Consider the following 12,886-nt stretch of genomic DNA (forward strand, 5'->3'; position numbering starts at 1 on the left):
CCAAAAGAAATTATCAGCTTTTCTCATGGGTCTCAAGTTTTCTTTATGGACGAAGTTTGGTGTCATTTAAGATTTAACAAATCCTTTTTTTTTTCTGACAAAAAAAAATGTCTTTTTTTATAACTAGAGTATCGGTCTGTAACGAGCAAGTGGGACGTAGAAGATAATAATAGTGTTGGGTGTCATGGTTGTAACGAATTGAAGCAACCATGAAGGAATGTTCCCAGCTTTAGTTTTGTTTGGTCGCCACCACATATTCATAATCCATATACCTGAAATGAATTGAATGGAATGGTTGGCCTAAGACATGCAAAATATGTATTTATGGTTGGAGAATTGGAATTGTCTTCATCAACGATCGGCAAATAAAAAATAAAAATCAGATTAGGTTGTTCAAACTATTAAATATATTTGTTTAGAAAATAAATTTTGTTGAAGTAAAAAAGATGAATATGATTCAGACAATGAAATGTTTCTATTAAGTGTGAAATGATTAAAGAAAAATGAATAGGCTTAAAATGTTGTAGAAAAGACATTATAAATCATGGTAGGAGTAGCAGAAGATACCATACTATGTACATAGAGACAAGAGAGAGGTTAACAAACTAACTTGCTGTTGACGTAATAGACTGGTGTTGAAAAAATGATTTTCACTGTGCAGAGTATAAAGTTTAAGAGTGGCAATAAGCTAATAATAATAACAATCATGTATTCTAGTTTCATTTTAATCCTTGGGGGTTCAATTGAAAGCAAAAACCTACACAAACCCAATTTAACGGAGGAAGTTCATGATCACCAGATTATAGTGTCTGCAGTAACAGTGTAGCCACCAACATTATATGCAGCCTGCAAAGGCCAATCAAGTAAAGAACGTTATGTTATGAGTTTCATCCTTCAATGACTGTAAAAAGAAGCTACTAGCCTACTACACTATTTACCTTGAGAAGAAGGAAAGCTCTTTTGATAACATTATATGTAACATAATTCCATGAATCATTCATAGCTATAGATAATATGATTAAGAGAAACAAAGAGAAATCTACCTTGGACAATGGACATGGTATTATCATTTGGATTAACAAGAGATGAAGGCCTGTACCCAAGTGCCTTTTCTAGCGTGCATCTAACCTCAAATTGGTCTTGTAATCTTCTCTCACGTTGTAGAATCTACACAGAAATAGACACAGTAAATAAGACAGAAATATTCTGAGTAGTAGTCACTAGAAAAAAAAGCTGAATTGAAGCATGATGAAGTGATCATGGCTAAATGGGCTATATAGTGCAGTAATAAGGTAAAGTCATGAGTCATGACCAATAACAATTTGTTGTATGTAACCAAATCAAACCCATACTTGTTAAGAGTCACAAAAGTCCTGCTACTCAAACACAATTTGTTGTATGCCAATGAGCCATAGCTCACACGGCATTCCGCCCCCTCTTCATCTCAAAAGTCTCGGGTTCGAGTCATATCAACTGCAATCGAGAAGAAAAAAATTGGTAAGTATGTGAGGAGTGTGTGGATGTGTATTGTGTACCTAAAATTAGGAGTTGTCCAATCCACCGACAAAAAAAAAAATGAGTATATCCAATGTTGTCACGGATCATTAATGTCTCAACAAAATGCAAACAAACTCTATCTCAAATCATCATATATAATAGAATAGATATAAATATATAATAGATAAGCTTATTCTATGAAAGGGACACCAACACAAAGGCACTTTTCTATGAGCCAAAGTTAAATTTTTCTTTTCCATTATAATAGTATGATTTGGATCGACCTAAAAGATAAAATAAATATAATTTATTATCTAGAATAAATGAGTTGATTTTGTTTTAATTTTGTATTAATTTCTTTTGTCATATGTATTTTGATTAATAGTTTTTAAGAGTGTAGTAATTAATTATTTATTTGTGTTAGAAACAAGAGAATAATCTGAAAAATATATTATTAAATGTGTTGCCAAAAGTACAATATATAGGGGTATATAATTATATATATGTGTTAGAAAAACTAAAATAATAAAAACATACAATCCTATAATTAGTATATAAATATTTATATAAATATAAAAAATACTAATTAGTCTAAATTGATTCTAATTATTTTTTAACAATTTGATTTGATTTGATTGAGATAAATATTAAATATTTTGTTTGATCATATTAACTATAACTCATCAATTATATTAATTATTTGATTTGATGATAATAAATGAATTATTTTGTTTTAATTTAAAATTATTTATTTATCTTATGTATTTTGATCAATAATATTTTAAAGTGTTATAATTTTATTTAGTTTTACATTTAATAGAAAAAAGTTTTGCTATACGATTTGAGTCTATTTAAAGGATAAAATAAATATAATTTATTACTATTTGAATTGAATTTTTTTAAATTTTATAAATTAAAAATTATTAAAATAAAAAATCTCTGAATACCTAAAAAGGAGGATGAGATGAGGTGGGGGAAATTTAGTCAAATCAGTTAAATCATCTAACGATTATTAGGTATCAATTTCACGTGAAGTTGAGTTCACCTGAGTTTTCACCGCAAATGGTGAAAATTCAAGTGAAGTCGACTTCACATAAAGTGGATAGCTGAGAATCGTTGGATGAAAATTTAGTCAAATCAGTCAAATCATCTAACGATTATTAGATATCAATTTCATGTGAAGTTGAGTTCACTGAGTTTTCACCGCAAATGATAGAAATTCAAGTGAAGTCGACTTCACATAAAGTGAATAGCTGAAAATCGTTGGATGAAAATTTAGTCAAATAAGTGAAATCATCGTACAATTATTATTAGGTATCAACTTGTTGAGTTGACCTGAGTTTTCACCATTGCAAATGCAATTTGCAATTCGAATTCTCTCTGATTCCTAACCGTATCATATTCTATATCCTCATTCGCCGCCGACATGAGCAACGAGTATCGGCAGTTGTTGAACCCGGAAACGGTGCTGTCAATCCCACTGAAGAAGACTGATCCGGTGGAGCTGTACTTGCCGTTACGAAAGTTGGTAGCCTCAAAATACTCGGAGAGCGATGCACAAAAAGTTGAAAGCGTTCTGCAAACTCTAAACAAATGCCGCAGGGACATGGTGGAGCGCAGAGGGGACCTCTCCCTTCCCATGCAACGTGACTGCCTCATCCACTACTTCAAATGTCTTTGCATGGTTGAGTCACTCTTCACCTCTCTCTCCTCCGACGCCGACCCCATCATCTTTGTCTGGTACGACGCCTTCAACCCTAAGCATGAGGACGGGGTCTCCTCACAGCGCAACGGCATCCAATTGGAGAGGGCCGCTGTTGTCTTCAACCTTGGAGCCATCTGCAGCCAGATTGCTGCCTCTTGCGACCATACCACCGCCCTTGGCCGTCACCTTGCAATGGAAGCCTTCAAAGTTGCCGCCAATTTCTTCTTCCAACTCTGGAAGGCTTTCGCTCCCAAGAACGTGGTCTCCGCCACCCTCGATTTGACTCCCCTCTTCGCGGAGTTTCTACACCACGTCTTCTCCGCTCAGGCTTCCGAGCTCGAATTACAGCAACAACTCAACAACAACGATGCCAGTTACGCTCTCCAACAACACCGATGTGCCCTATCGTTTATGTCGGTCAGTCTTCACTCTTGAATTCTTGATTGATTTTACAATTATTTTTTCATTCTAGTGATGATGATGATGATGATGATGATGATGTAGGTTTATAAGCTTTATGACAGAGCATATGAACTGATACCTAATGATTCGGCTGCACGGAAACATGTCGACTCTTTTGACCAAACCTGGGTAACTCATCTTTACCAGAAGGTGACATTCTTTCAGGAGGAGGCTCGTCAGAGGCAATCATCCATCCTACCCGAATCCGAGCGACCTGCTGTGTTCTCAAGGGTCCAATCTTGTGCTCTTGATCATGATGCAGAATGTGTCACTGAGATATTAGTTAAAGGGATTTGCAGGCGCTGGATATTAGGTCGCGCGAAATTCTACCTACAACAAAAATACGTTGACCTCATCCTCTCGGAGTACAATCCTTTCAAGCTTATGAAGGATGGAAAGCTGGTGGCTTACCCATGGGACATGCCTCCTCCTTATCCAACGGATTCGGCAATCCTCTCATCTTCGTTGTCTTCTTCGTCGTTGTCAGATATTCTTGCATTCCTTCCTTTGAAGAAGACTGAGCCCTTGAATCTCTATGAGTCCCTGCGCAGTTACTTTGTCCTCAAATACTCTGAGAGCGTGGCAAAGAGAGTAGAAGGCCTCCTCCAAATGCTACACAAATTGCGCAATCAGATGCTGCGTGAAGACCTTTCGCTACCCCTTCGCCGCGACTGCCTCATCCATTATTTCAAATGCCTTTGCATGATTGAGCCTTTCTTCCCTATGAATGCCTCACCCAACCCACCTATCTTTGTTTGGTACAGTGCCATCAACCCACAACGGAACTCTTCTCAGCATAACATCCATTTGGAGAAGGCCTCTGTTCTCTTCAACCTGGCTGCCGTCTGCACCCACATTGCTCTCTCCTGCGATCATACCACCATCCAAGGCCATTGCCTTGCTGTGGACGCCTTAAATGATGCTTTAAATTGGTTCTCTGTACTGCGGTTAGAGTCTAAGAAGGCATGTGGCACGGCTGACTTGTCAGAAAAATACACCCGTACGGGAAACAATGAGATTGTCAGCTTGAAATTCAAGTTTCCTCGTCCCCAATGTGATGTATCATCATCACCTGGATATCCTGTATGTATAATTATCTACCTTTTTCAGTTCATATTTTCTTAGTACAATTGATTGATGTCAATCTTGATTTGTTAAATTGTTTGATTGAGATGATGCAGGCTGCAGCTTTTGATCCGTTGATATCTGGGCCTTTAGCTAAGATTCTTGTTCAATCCACGGCACCTCAATATTTTGGGGCGAAGATGAAAACCTGCCCGAGTGACGTCACCGGACAATTTCTTTTAGGGTATTGTAAGGCTCACACCCTGCTTCAAGGGGTATGTGAAGCACCATGCTTGGACCTTCTCTCTGAGGTTAGCCCTGTCAAGATTAAGGATGGAAATCTTGTGGCCAATGCAACCTTAGAGGCGGCATTGGAGAACATGAGCTTGCAGGAGACCAGCGACGGATACATATATATTACCTGGGGGGTAACTGCACCTACTACAAATTGAGATTTTTTCAGTAGTACATGTATACACAACAGTAACATTACCGCAGAGAAGAACTAAACAAGCTTTAGGAATGAACTTATTTACTTTTTTAAATTGGATATTGGAACTTTAATTGTTGATGCTAGAACTCTTTTTGTGAGATATTATCCTCGTGATTTTGTTTGTTGATGTATGAATATATTCCTTCTTATTCGTCGACAATTTGTAGTAATTTGTATGCCTCTGATATGATCTTGTAGCTATTGCTAGTTATTGTTGCATGTTGGTAAATTGAACTTATTCAGTGTCAACAATCTCCATCAAGGTCTAATAATTTTAAACAAGCAAATAATATCGTTTCATTTAGAATCATCTAATATGACACAAACTATACTTTTCTAAGACGCTAACAATTTCATGATTCCTTAGAATCTTGGGTGGTTTATATTGACTAGCTGGTGTTCCATTTCTAATGGCTACTTCATATAACTTATCAAATGCTCCAGGCCTTAGGATGAATACCATTAAGTTCCCAAGTTGACCTTTAACCTTCTCCACTTTGTACAAAGCTCCCAAGCTACCTTCAAGTGAGGTAATACAACTTCTCAATGTCCTAATTGATTCCTCTTGTTTATCCTCCATGAAATCAGATTCCTCTTGAACTTCTACGAACACCTTCAACTGCTTCGGCCTTGATTCTTGGTCTAAGAAACTTGCAAACTCAACTATCTGTATTCTCATCATGGCACCTCTTAGTGAAAGTTGAAAGTTATCAATTGCTGAAATCAAGTCTCTCTCAGTTAGAATCTCAGAAGCAGCTTTAGGTGCTCTCATCACAAACTCCACTTCTGGAGAAGAATTATAGAAGCCAAGAATTCGCACTACATCACCTAAACGATAGCGATAGAATCCGCCATAAGTAGTAACAACTATTTCATACATCTTCCCAACCTCTACACTGCTAAGATCAAACATTTCGTCAGCAACATTGTTATTGGTTTCATCATTCATGTTAAATGGAAGAAACTCAAAGTAAGCAGTATTTGGAAACAACACATATCTTGTAGTCTCAGGGGGTTGCATTATGTCTAAGTTCAAACCAACACTACACTCAGAAGCAAAGTAATCCCCTCCTACAACAGGTACTTCTCCTGCATAATACTTTACCTTTGGATAATATTGCTTCATGATTCCAGTGCTAACACACTTTATATATCGAACGTTTCGCCACAATGTATGTGCAATTCCACTCCAATCATTGCCATTATCTTCACAAATTTGCCTTATTCTGTTTGACAATTCAGGTTGAGGCCCTCCAAGTGTTTCTGTTACAGCTTCCCTCATTGCAATATCTGAGATTTCATGACTTGGGAAACCACGTTCAAGATCATGACATAGTTGTTCCCACTTGGACTCAAGAAGGGTAAATGCTTTGACCAATCCTAAGGAATAAGGTGCTGCAATTCCATCTATAAGGTCAAGATTCCTCAGGCCACATAGAAGGTGGCAATAGGTTTGTTGGTCAGCATGAGATCCAACAAAGACTTCTGAAGGACTAGCATAAACCATAGGAATCTCTTGAGGAGTGACCTTGCCACATTGCAAAATGTACTGCGAAACAGGCATAACGTTCAAGCCGCATTTCGCGGTAGTGATGTTGCCAACATGGTGGAACCAAAGGATCTTGTTGATTGAAGGCCTTGTAGGAAAGAACCTGCATTGAAAGATCCTTCAAGTTTTTGAATGGCTATAGTTTCATCCTTAAAAGCAAAATTACAATTCTAATTTTACCTCTTACGAATAAGAAAGGTCCATTGGATAGCTAGAAAGGTGGCATCATTGCAAAGACTTGAATCAAAATAAGGAATCAATTTTGGTTTCATGGTGGCAGTTCCAGAGCTGTTATCAAATAAAATTAAGCAACATGCAAAAAAGTATCATATCACATACAAATTAAAGCTCAGAAGTTAGGACTTAGGATCATAGTGTATTCCAAATTCACTTGCATACATTTACATGTGTTTCTAAGCCAAAAACAAAGACAATTAATGTGATTGTTGAAGAAAAAGTGGCACCTACCTGTAAAAGAAGCCAAGAAGAGGATCAACAGAGAGAAGAGGAGAATCATGTTGTGTTCCATGTTCTGCCATATGGTTGATGTAGTCAGCATAATCTTCAAAGGAAGACAAAGGAACCAAACTTCTGAAAGTATCAGCATCAAGATCATGATGAAGATTAGAGAGAAATCGTTGGAGATAGAGCACTTTTGCATTGTGTTGAAGGATTGAGCGTAGAGTCTCAAGTTGGTGATGCCTTGCGTTCTTGGTGTACTCTTCAAGCTTCTCTATGACTTCCTCCTCCTCTGCCATTTTTGGTTGCTGATTCATTTCACCATTACAAAATCTCACACCTCTTCAGATTAAGAGAGAGGGAGAATATTATTCAAGATAATGAATCTGACATTAGTTTAAAAAGTCAAATTTTTTTATATCAATATTATCTTTCTAGGTGTGCAGAAAACATTACAATACTAACCATGTATATAATATATTTGAATATTTGCGCACACAGTATTGGATGGAATCTAAGAAGTAAATAAATGGATCTTAGAAAACACACTTTGATAGAAAAAAATCTTTTGTGGGTCAGCAGCACAATATAAAATATCCTTTGGTTGCGGTGGGTCTATGTTCGTTATTTGAATACGACAATAAATGGGTTGTTCAATAATTCAATTATGTTCTAAATTGGTTGAGGGATGATCTTATTCATAGATTGAAATGAATATTAAATTTTAAATTTTCGTCTCATGTATATAGTAATTTATTAGCCAACTCACATTGAAGAGATAATTAGTCTTCAAATTATCAAATATATAGACATAATTCTTGATATATTAAATATATTTTAAAATTTTAAATTATTCAATTCACAAAGAAAATAAAAAAGAAAAGATAACCCACCTGTCATCATTTATTTTTGTAAATAACTAAAACAGAAGAGATGGTGGTCAATTTTTTCATCACAATTTTTCATCATTGGATTTTATTTCCTATGAACAACGTGGTATTAATTATATTATATTATTCTTTGATTTCTTATGTTCTATAATTTATTCTCGGGATGCAGAATTTGTGTTGTGGGCAAAGTTCCATTAATCAAGGAGACATGTTAATGAAGAAACTAATTATTTTAATATTTTGCGGAACATTTTGCAATTCTACTTTGATGACTTTGCATGAATACAATTTTAACACTTGATAATGAATTCATCAATTCAGCAACCAAACAATGATTATGGCTAGTAACTAGTTTATTCAATCATCAACTTGCATGTTTTTTCACTATTCCTACGCATTAATGGAAGCTTGTAATTCTTCAAGGCTTTTCCCCTTAGTTTCTGGCACCACTACAATTATAAACACTATGGCCACTGCATTGATTGCAGCATAAACAATAAAGGTACCTGAAAATATCACACACAACAAGAGTACTTAAAAAAATTGTATAGCCTTTATACAGTTTTCTTGAAATTCAACCTCCAATGATCATTTTCTATGTTGCAAATGAGAGATATTAGTATTTAGTATTTACCATAGGAGCTCCAGCTCATGAGAAAGTTGAAGGTATAAGAGCATAACCAAGCACCAAACCAGTTTACTAATGTAGCTACACTCCCTGCCAGCCCTTTTATGTTGATAGGAAATATCTGCAACAAAAAGGTTATGTTTGTTTACTGTCTCAAAACAATGAAGACATAATTTAATTCGATTAATGGTGGACATTATGTTATGTATGCATAGTTTAGTTCGATTATGGTGCACATTATGTTATGCATACATGATGTATTTCTTAATTCTTTACCTCTAATAAAGAAAAAGTTGTCAGTGATCAAGCGTAGAAAGTGAAATTTCAAAGGGATAAAATTGTAATTGAAAAATATGCATCTCATATGTAATATCTATGTCCTAACTTTCTGACAATACATTACATATATGTATTTTATATATAAACATGTCACTATAACCATGTCTCTAATAGAGACAGTAAGTGAACACAGACACATCCAAAGTTACATTATATAAGATCAAAACACAAAAAAGAGAGAGTAACATAAGCAAGATTCATGTCTTTAACAAAGTTTTGCTGATTCTGATAACAGAAGACAAGTCAATTAAGTTGTCAAGTACCTCAGACATGACAACCCAAGGCACTGCTCCCATTCCAAGTGAAAATGATCCTATATAGACCTAGTATCACCATAAGAATTGAGTTAGGTAGAAAATGAGTTAATATTTATTTATTTCAAAGACCAATGCAAGAAAGTAGCATCAAGAAATAAACATCAATGTTCATACCAGTATGCCAATCAAAGCAAGTGCAGGGACTGCCCCCAATCCCACTTCATGAACCTTCACAAAATAATGATTGTCACCTTTTACATAAAATATATTATCAAAATTCAAATTCAGGGTATACCTTAAGGTAGAATGCAGCTGCTGTAAATATACAACCAGCTACTAATCCAGTTCCAGAGATCTAAAAGAAAACAAGAAAAGAGTTTTGATAAGGAAACCAACAAAGTTTGAAGGTGAGTTGTTCTCTGCTTTGAATTAACCAGTAATAGGGGCTTCCTGCCAGCTTTATCTATCAGAGCTGCACCAAGGCCAGTGATCACAATCTCCAAAAAACAAAATCAATTGATGAGTTAGTTTACTGAGGGAAAAAAATTATTTTCCAAGAATTGGTGAATAAGTTAAAAGTAGGAACCTGAAGGCAAGCATATATTACTGTTCCAGCAAATGCAGAAAATCCTATGACATAATGAAATTCAGACATTATTCAAAACAAAACAAAAGTCTTAGTGCTTCTTTGCTTCAAGAAGCTTATTCAACATTCCAATCATGCTTTCAATTATGCAAAAAAAATATGAAGGTATCAGAGACTCAGAGTGAAACTACCTGCTAGCTCAAAAATACTGCTGAGATAGAAACAAATTCCATTGATTCCACCAAATTGCTGGCATACCATAAGTCCTATTCCAATCTGTTCATCAACAAATTAAATAGAACATTAGTAAAAATCACTTGGGATTTTTTTTTTTTGGTAGCATTACAACAGGGAAAGAAAGATTTTGAATTATAAGTATAGTTTACTGTGACAGAGCGCAAATATCTTGTCTGAAACAATTCCAGCAGCTTTGGTTTTGGGAGCTGTTCTAAACTTGTTATGTAATCCTGTGTAGTAATGATACATAGTTACATACACCCTATCAAAAAGTTGCATGATCCTTAATTTTGTGCATATAATCAAAGTCAAAGAATTGTGCTTATAAAATAGGAACCTGGATTTCATCTGCCTCTTGAGATATATCAGCATCTTTTCCTCGAAGCGTCCGCAATGCTGCCTCGAATTCTTTTCCTCGCCCTCTCTTCGCCTGCAGTCGATTTTCGGTCAGTATTCTTTGGTGTTTCCACTTTAGAATAACAATGCAGATGTGAATTAATTCCTTACCAGCCATCTAGGAGATTCTGGAATGATAAAAAGACCCAAAAGCAACACTCCAGTGGGTATGAGGCCTGCAAAAAAGTGCAAACACTAAACTATTGAGTCTTCCATCATAGTATCTTGAGTTTCAAGTTCTAGTCTTCTTGGAATTACATTCAAATTGGAAAGTAAACTAACCAATTAAAGCTAAAGTCCTCCATGGGAGTACGTTTCCAATTACAAATGAAACAGATACTGCACCACAAATCATGAACTACAATGTGGACAAAAAAGATTAGACATTATTACTAACTTTGCTAAAGACCTAAAGTATTATTACATGGAAATTCTTCAAAATGTACCTGGTTTAGTGCAGTGAGAGCACCTCGGAGTTCTTTTGGTGCAATCTCTGCTATGAAGACAGGAACCTTACATAATATAATCCATCAAATATATATCATCAAAATAGAGTTTAATAATTTGAACATACATGCAATTGTCTTAAATGACATTGCAATTCTCTTTATCTGTCACTTCACCTTTTCGTACATCCTTGGGCCGATGTATCTAAAATACAAATTTACATTGATCCAAGAATGTACCAAAAAGTGACAGTGACAAGTAAAAGAGAATGAATGTGAGTGAAACCAACCACATATGAAAAAGATCCCATTCCATATCCAGTTGCTAGCCTCCCTATGTCTAAAGGTATTGGACCCTGCATGGAAGTTAAAAAAAAATGTCAAATTAGTTGAAAAAAGTTGTGTTAGAAAAGTGTGTAAGAGATTTGTAAGAAGAAAAAAGAACCTCAGAAAAGAAAATGACAAGCCAGCCTGCAACACAGAAGGCACTTGACACCCTCATTGCCTGAAAACATTCCACACATAAACAACTTGAACACCTTGAATGCCAAAAATCACAATCTCCCTTAGCTTACCCCTTTTCGACCAATCAAATCAGCAATCGGTCCGGCTGTTATGGCGCCAATCATGGCGCCGAAAGTCAAGATGGAGCCAAACAAAGAATACTGCAGCCATACCCAAAATTGAAGCAGAATTAGATCAAATCCATGGTTAGTTTAATTTGCTAGCACCAACAATAATCATGATGAATTACCTCTGCCAAAGATAGACCAAGATCAGTTCTAATAGCATCTTGAGTAGGAGAAGAATATCCAGCCTGGAATTTCAAACACTCATATCTATCAAACTCTTCAAACAATATATCATGCCATGCTTCTCTTATGTTATAAAACATTATTTATTTGTTTGTGAAGTAACCACATACACAAGTTCCAAATTCATAGGAACCACAGACAGCAACCAATGTTGTGAAGTAAACCATCCATGGATGTCCTTTGTTGCTTGCATGGTCAGAAATTAATGGCTCTCTGATTCCGTTCTTCTTTACACCATCCTCCACGTCCTCTTTGATCCCCATCTTCACCTTTGAATGCAACTAGTCACTCTTTTCCTCACTATATACTATGTAATAATGAACTATACATAATAACCATGATGTAGGATTATATAACCTTAGGGATAAGAGTGAAAATATTTATGCAACAAAATAATTACTAGGTGACAAGCAATGTCCCACATGAAGCTTGAATTCATTGTAATAAATTTTTTCAACTAGCACACAAGTGGATCTGGATACGTGCCTTTTGAAGATAGATTAACATTATTAACCATGAGATAGGGTCATTGGTGTTTTTGAATTTTGACAAAGATATTTTGTTGCTTAGTAGGACTACAATTGCGTCTTTAACTTTGTATCATCATCTTAATTCTTAAATGTTTGGTGGCTAGTGAAGTATGTATTTATGTACCTTTATTTTTTCTTTATATACTACGGTCCACCACGTGATAATATGGATTTCGATCCAATCTAAGGGCTGGAGATTATTGGGTTATATTTAATAAACTTATTTTCGCTGCAAACATCCAAAAGACCAGATTAAAATAAATGTGAAAAAAATATATAGTAAGAAAAACAAATGTGGAAATTGAGTATAAACAGAAACAGCATTATTGGTAGATATTTAATTTTCACGATTTTATCATAGATTATCTGTGGATCATGTGCATTTTGTCTTGAAACGTGAAAGACCATAGAAAGTTAAAACTAAAAAACCAAGATGGTATAGAATCAAGTTATATGTATTTACTAAAATCAGCTATTAGTATAAAATATATGTTGAAATATAAATATATTAAAAATAAATTAAATCATACAT

General features: G+C 35.3%; 3 protein-coding genes and 1 long non-coding RNA gene across 6 annotated transcripts; 1 reads left to right on the top strand and 3 right to left on the bottom strand.

Moving 5' to 3' along the window:
• Positions 1-519: 519 nt before the first annotated feature.
• LOC140179676 (uncharacterized) lies at positions 520-1,225 on the bottom strand. The gene is made up of 2 exons (XR_011873439.1): positions 1,044-1,225; positions 520-846 (listed from the first exon to the last, which is right to left on the bottom strand). It is a non-coding gene; the product is annotated as an uncharacterized lncRNA (long non-coding RNA).
• A 1,257-nt stretch (positions 1,226-2,482) lies between these two features.
• On the top strand, positions 2,483-5,404 carry LOC112754779 (uncharacterized). The gene is made up of 3 exons (XM_025802539.3): positions 2,483-3,619; positions 3,707-4,747; positions 4,846-5,404. Exons 1-3 carry the CDS (start codon positions 2,924-2,926, stop codon positions 5,179-5,181), a joined length of 2,073 nt encoding a protein of 690 aa, XP_025658324.1. The 5' UTR covers positions 2,483-2,923; the 3' UTR covers positions 5,182-5,404.
• Positions 5,405-5,457: 53 nt separating this feature from the next.
• Positions 5,458-7,899, bottom strand: LOC112754781 (probable indole-3-acetic acid-amido synthetase GH3.6). 2 transcript variants are annotated; one of them, XM_072219218.1, is made up of 4 exons: positions 7,696-7,899; positions 7,240-7,572; positions 6,952-7,059; positions 5,458-6,874 (listed from the first exon to the last, which is right to left on the bottom strand). In XM_072219218.1, exons 2-4 carry the CDS (start codon positions 7,545-7,547, stop codon positions 5,530-5,532), a joined length of 1,761 nt encoding a protein of 586 aa, XP_072075319.1. In that variant the 5' UTR covers positions 7,548-7,572; positions 7,696-7,899; the 3' UTR covers positions 5,458-5,529. The 2 variants fall into 2 exon arrangements, with proteins under 2 accessions (XP_072075319.1, XP_025658325.1); XM_025802540.2 differs by lacking the exon at positions 7,696-7,899 and having other exon boundaries at positions 7,240-7,680.
• A 436-nt stretch (positions 7,900-8,335) lies between these two features.
• Positions 8,336-12,441, bottom strand: LOC112754782 (sugar transporter ERD6-like 7). 2 transcript variants are annotated; one of them, XM_025802541.3, is made up of 18 exons: positions 11,935-12,441; positions 11,764-11,826; positions 11,585-11,674; positions 11,455-11,514; positions 11,300-11,365; positions 11,010-11,075; positions 10,846-10,921; positions 10,675-10,739; positions 10,505-10,597; positions 10,317-10,397; positions 10,122-10,206; positions 9,931-9,974; positions 9,779-9,841; positions 9,640-9,699; positions 9,519-9,572; positions 9,351-9,410; positions 8,755-8,869; positions 8,336-8,626 (listed from the first exon to the last, which is right to left on the bottom strand). In XM_025802541.3, the coding sequence occupies exons 1-18, from the start codon at positions 12,085-12,087 to the stop codon at positions 8,511-8,513; spliced, it is 1,410 nt and encodes a 469-aa protein (XP_025658326.1). In that variant the 5' UTR covers positions 12,088-12,441; the 3' UTR covers positions 8,336-8,510. The 2 variants fall into 2 exon arrangements, 1 of the variants encoding a protein (XP_025658326.1); XR_011873440.1 differs by lacking the exon at positions 9,640-9,699 and having other exon boundaries at positions 9,519-9,595; positions 9,741-9,841.
• Positions 12,442-12,886: the final 445 nt, after the last annotated feature.

This window comes from Arachis hypogaea, chromosome 16 (assembly GCF_003086295.3).
Source record: "Arachis hypogaea cultivar Tifrunner chromosome 16, arahy.Tifrunner.gnm2.J5K5, whole genome shotgun sequence".
In the NCBI taxonomy this organism is placed as follows: domain Eukaryota; kingdom Viridiplantae; phylum Streptophyta; class Magnoliopsida; order Fabales; family Fabaceae; genus Arachis; species Arachis hypogaea.

Coding starts and splice junctions, on each gene's coding strand:
- LOC112754782 (XM_025802541.3), bottom strand. CDS start 12,087: ATGGGGATCAAAGAGGACGTGGAGGATGGTGTAAAGAAGAACGGAATC. Junction 11,076..11,299: donor TGGGATCTTTTTCATATGTG/GTTGGTTTCACT, acceptor ATATTATGTAAG/GTTCCTGTCTTCATAGCAGA. Junction 9,411..9,518: donor TTGCTTTGATTGGCATACTG/GTATGAACATTG, acceptor TGGTGATACTAG/GTCTATATAGGATCATTTTC.
- LOC112754779 (XM_025802539.3), top strand. CDS start 2,924: ATGAGCAACGAGTATCGGCAGTTGTTGAACCCGGAAACGGTGCTGTCA. Junction 3,620..3,706: donor GTGCCCTATCGTTTATGTCG/GTCAGTCTTCAC, acceptor ATGATGATGTAG/GTTTATAAGCTTTATGACAG. Junction 4,748..4,845: donor CATCATCACCTGGATATCCT/GTATGTATAATT, acceptor GAGATGATGCAG/GCTGCAGCTTTTGATCCGTT.
- LOC112754781 (XM_072219218.1), bottom strand. CDS start 7,547: ATGAATCAGCAACCAAAAATGGCAGAGGAGGAGGAAGTCATAGAGAAG. Junction 7,060..7,239: donor CTTCTTGGCTTCTTTTACAG/GTAGGTGCCACT, acceptor ATTTGATAACAG/CTCTGGAACTGCCACCATGA. Junction 6,875..6,951: donor ACCTTTCTTATTCGTAAGAG/GTAAAATTAGAA, acceptor CTTTCAATGCAG/GTTCTTTCCTACAAGGCCTT.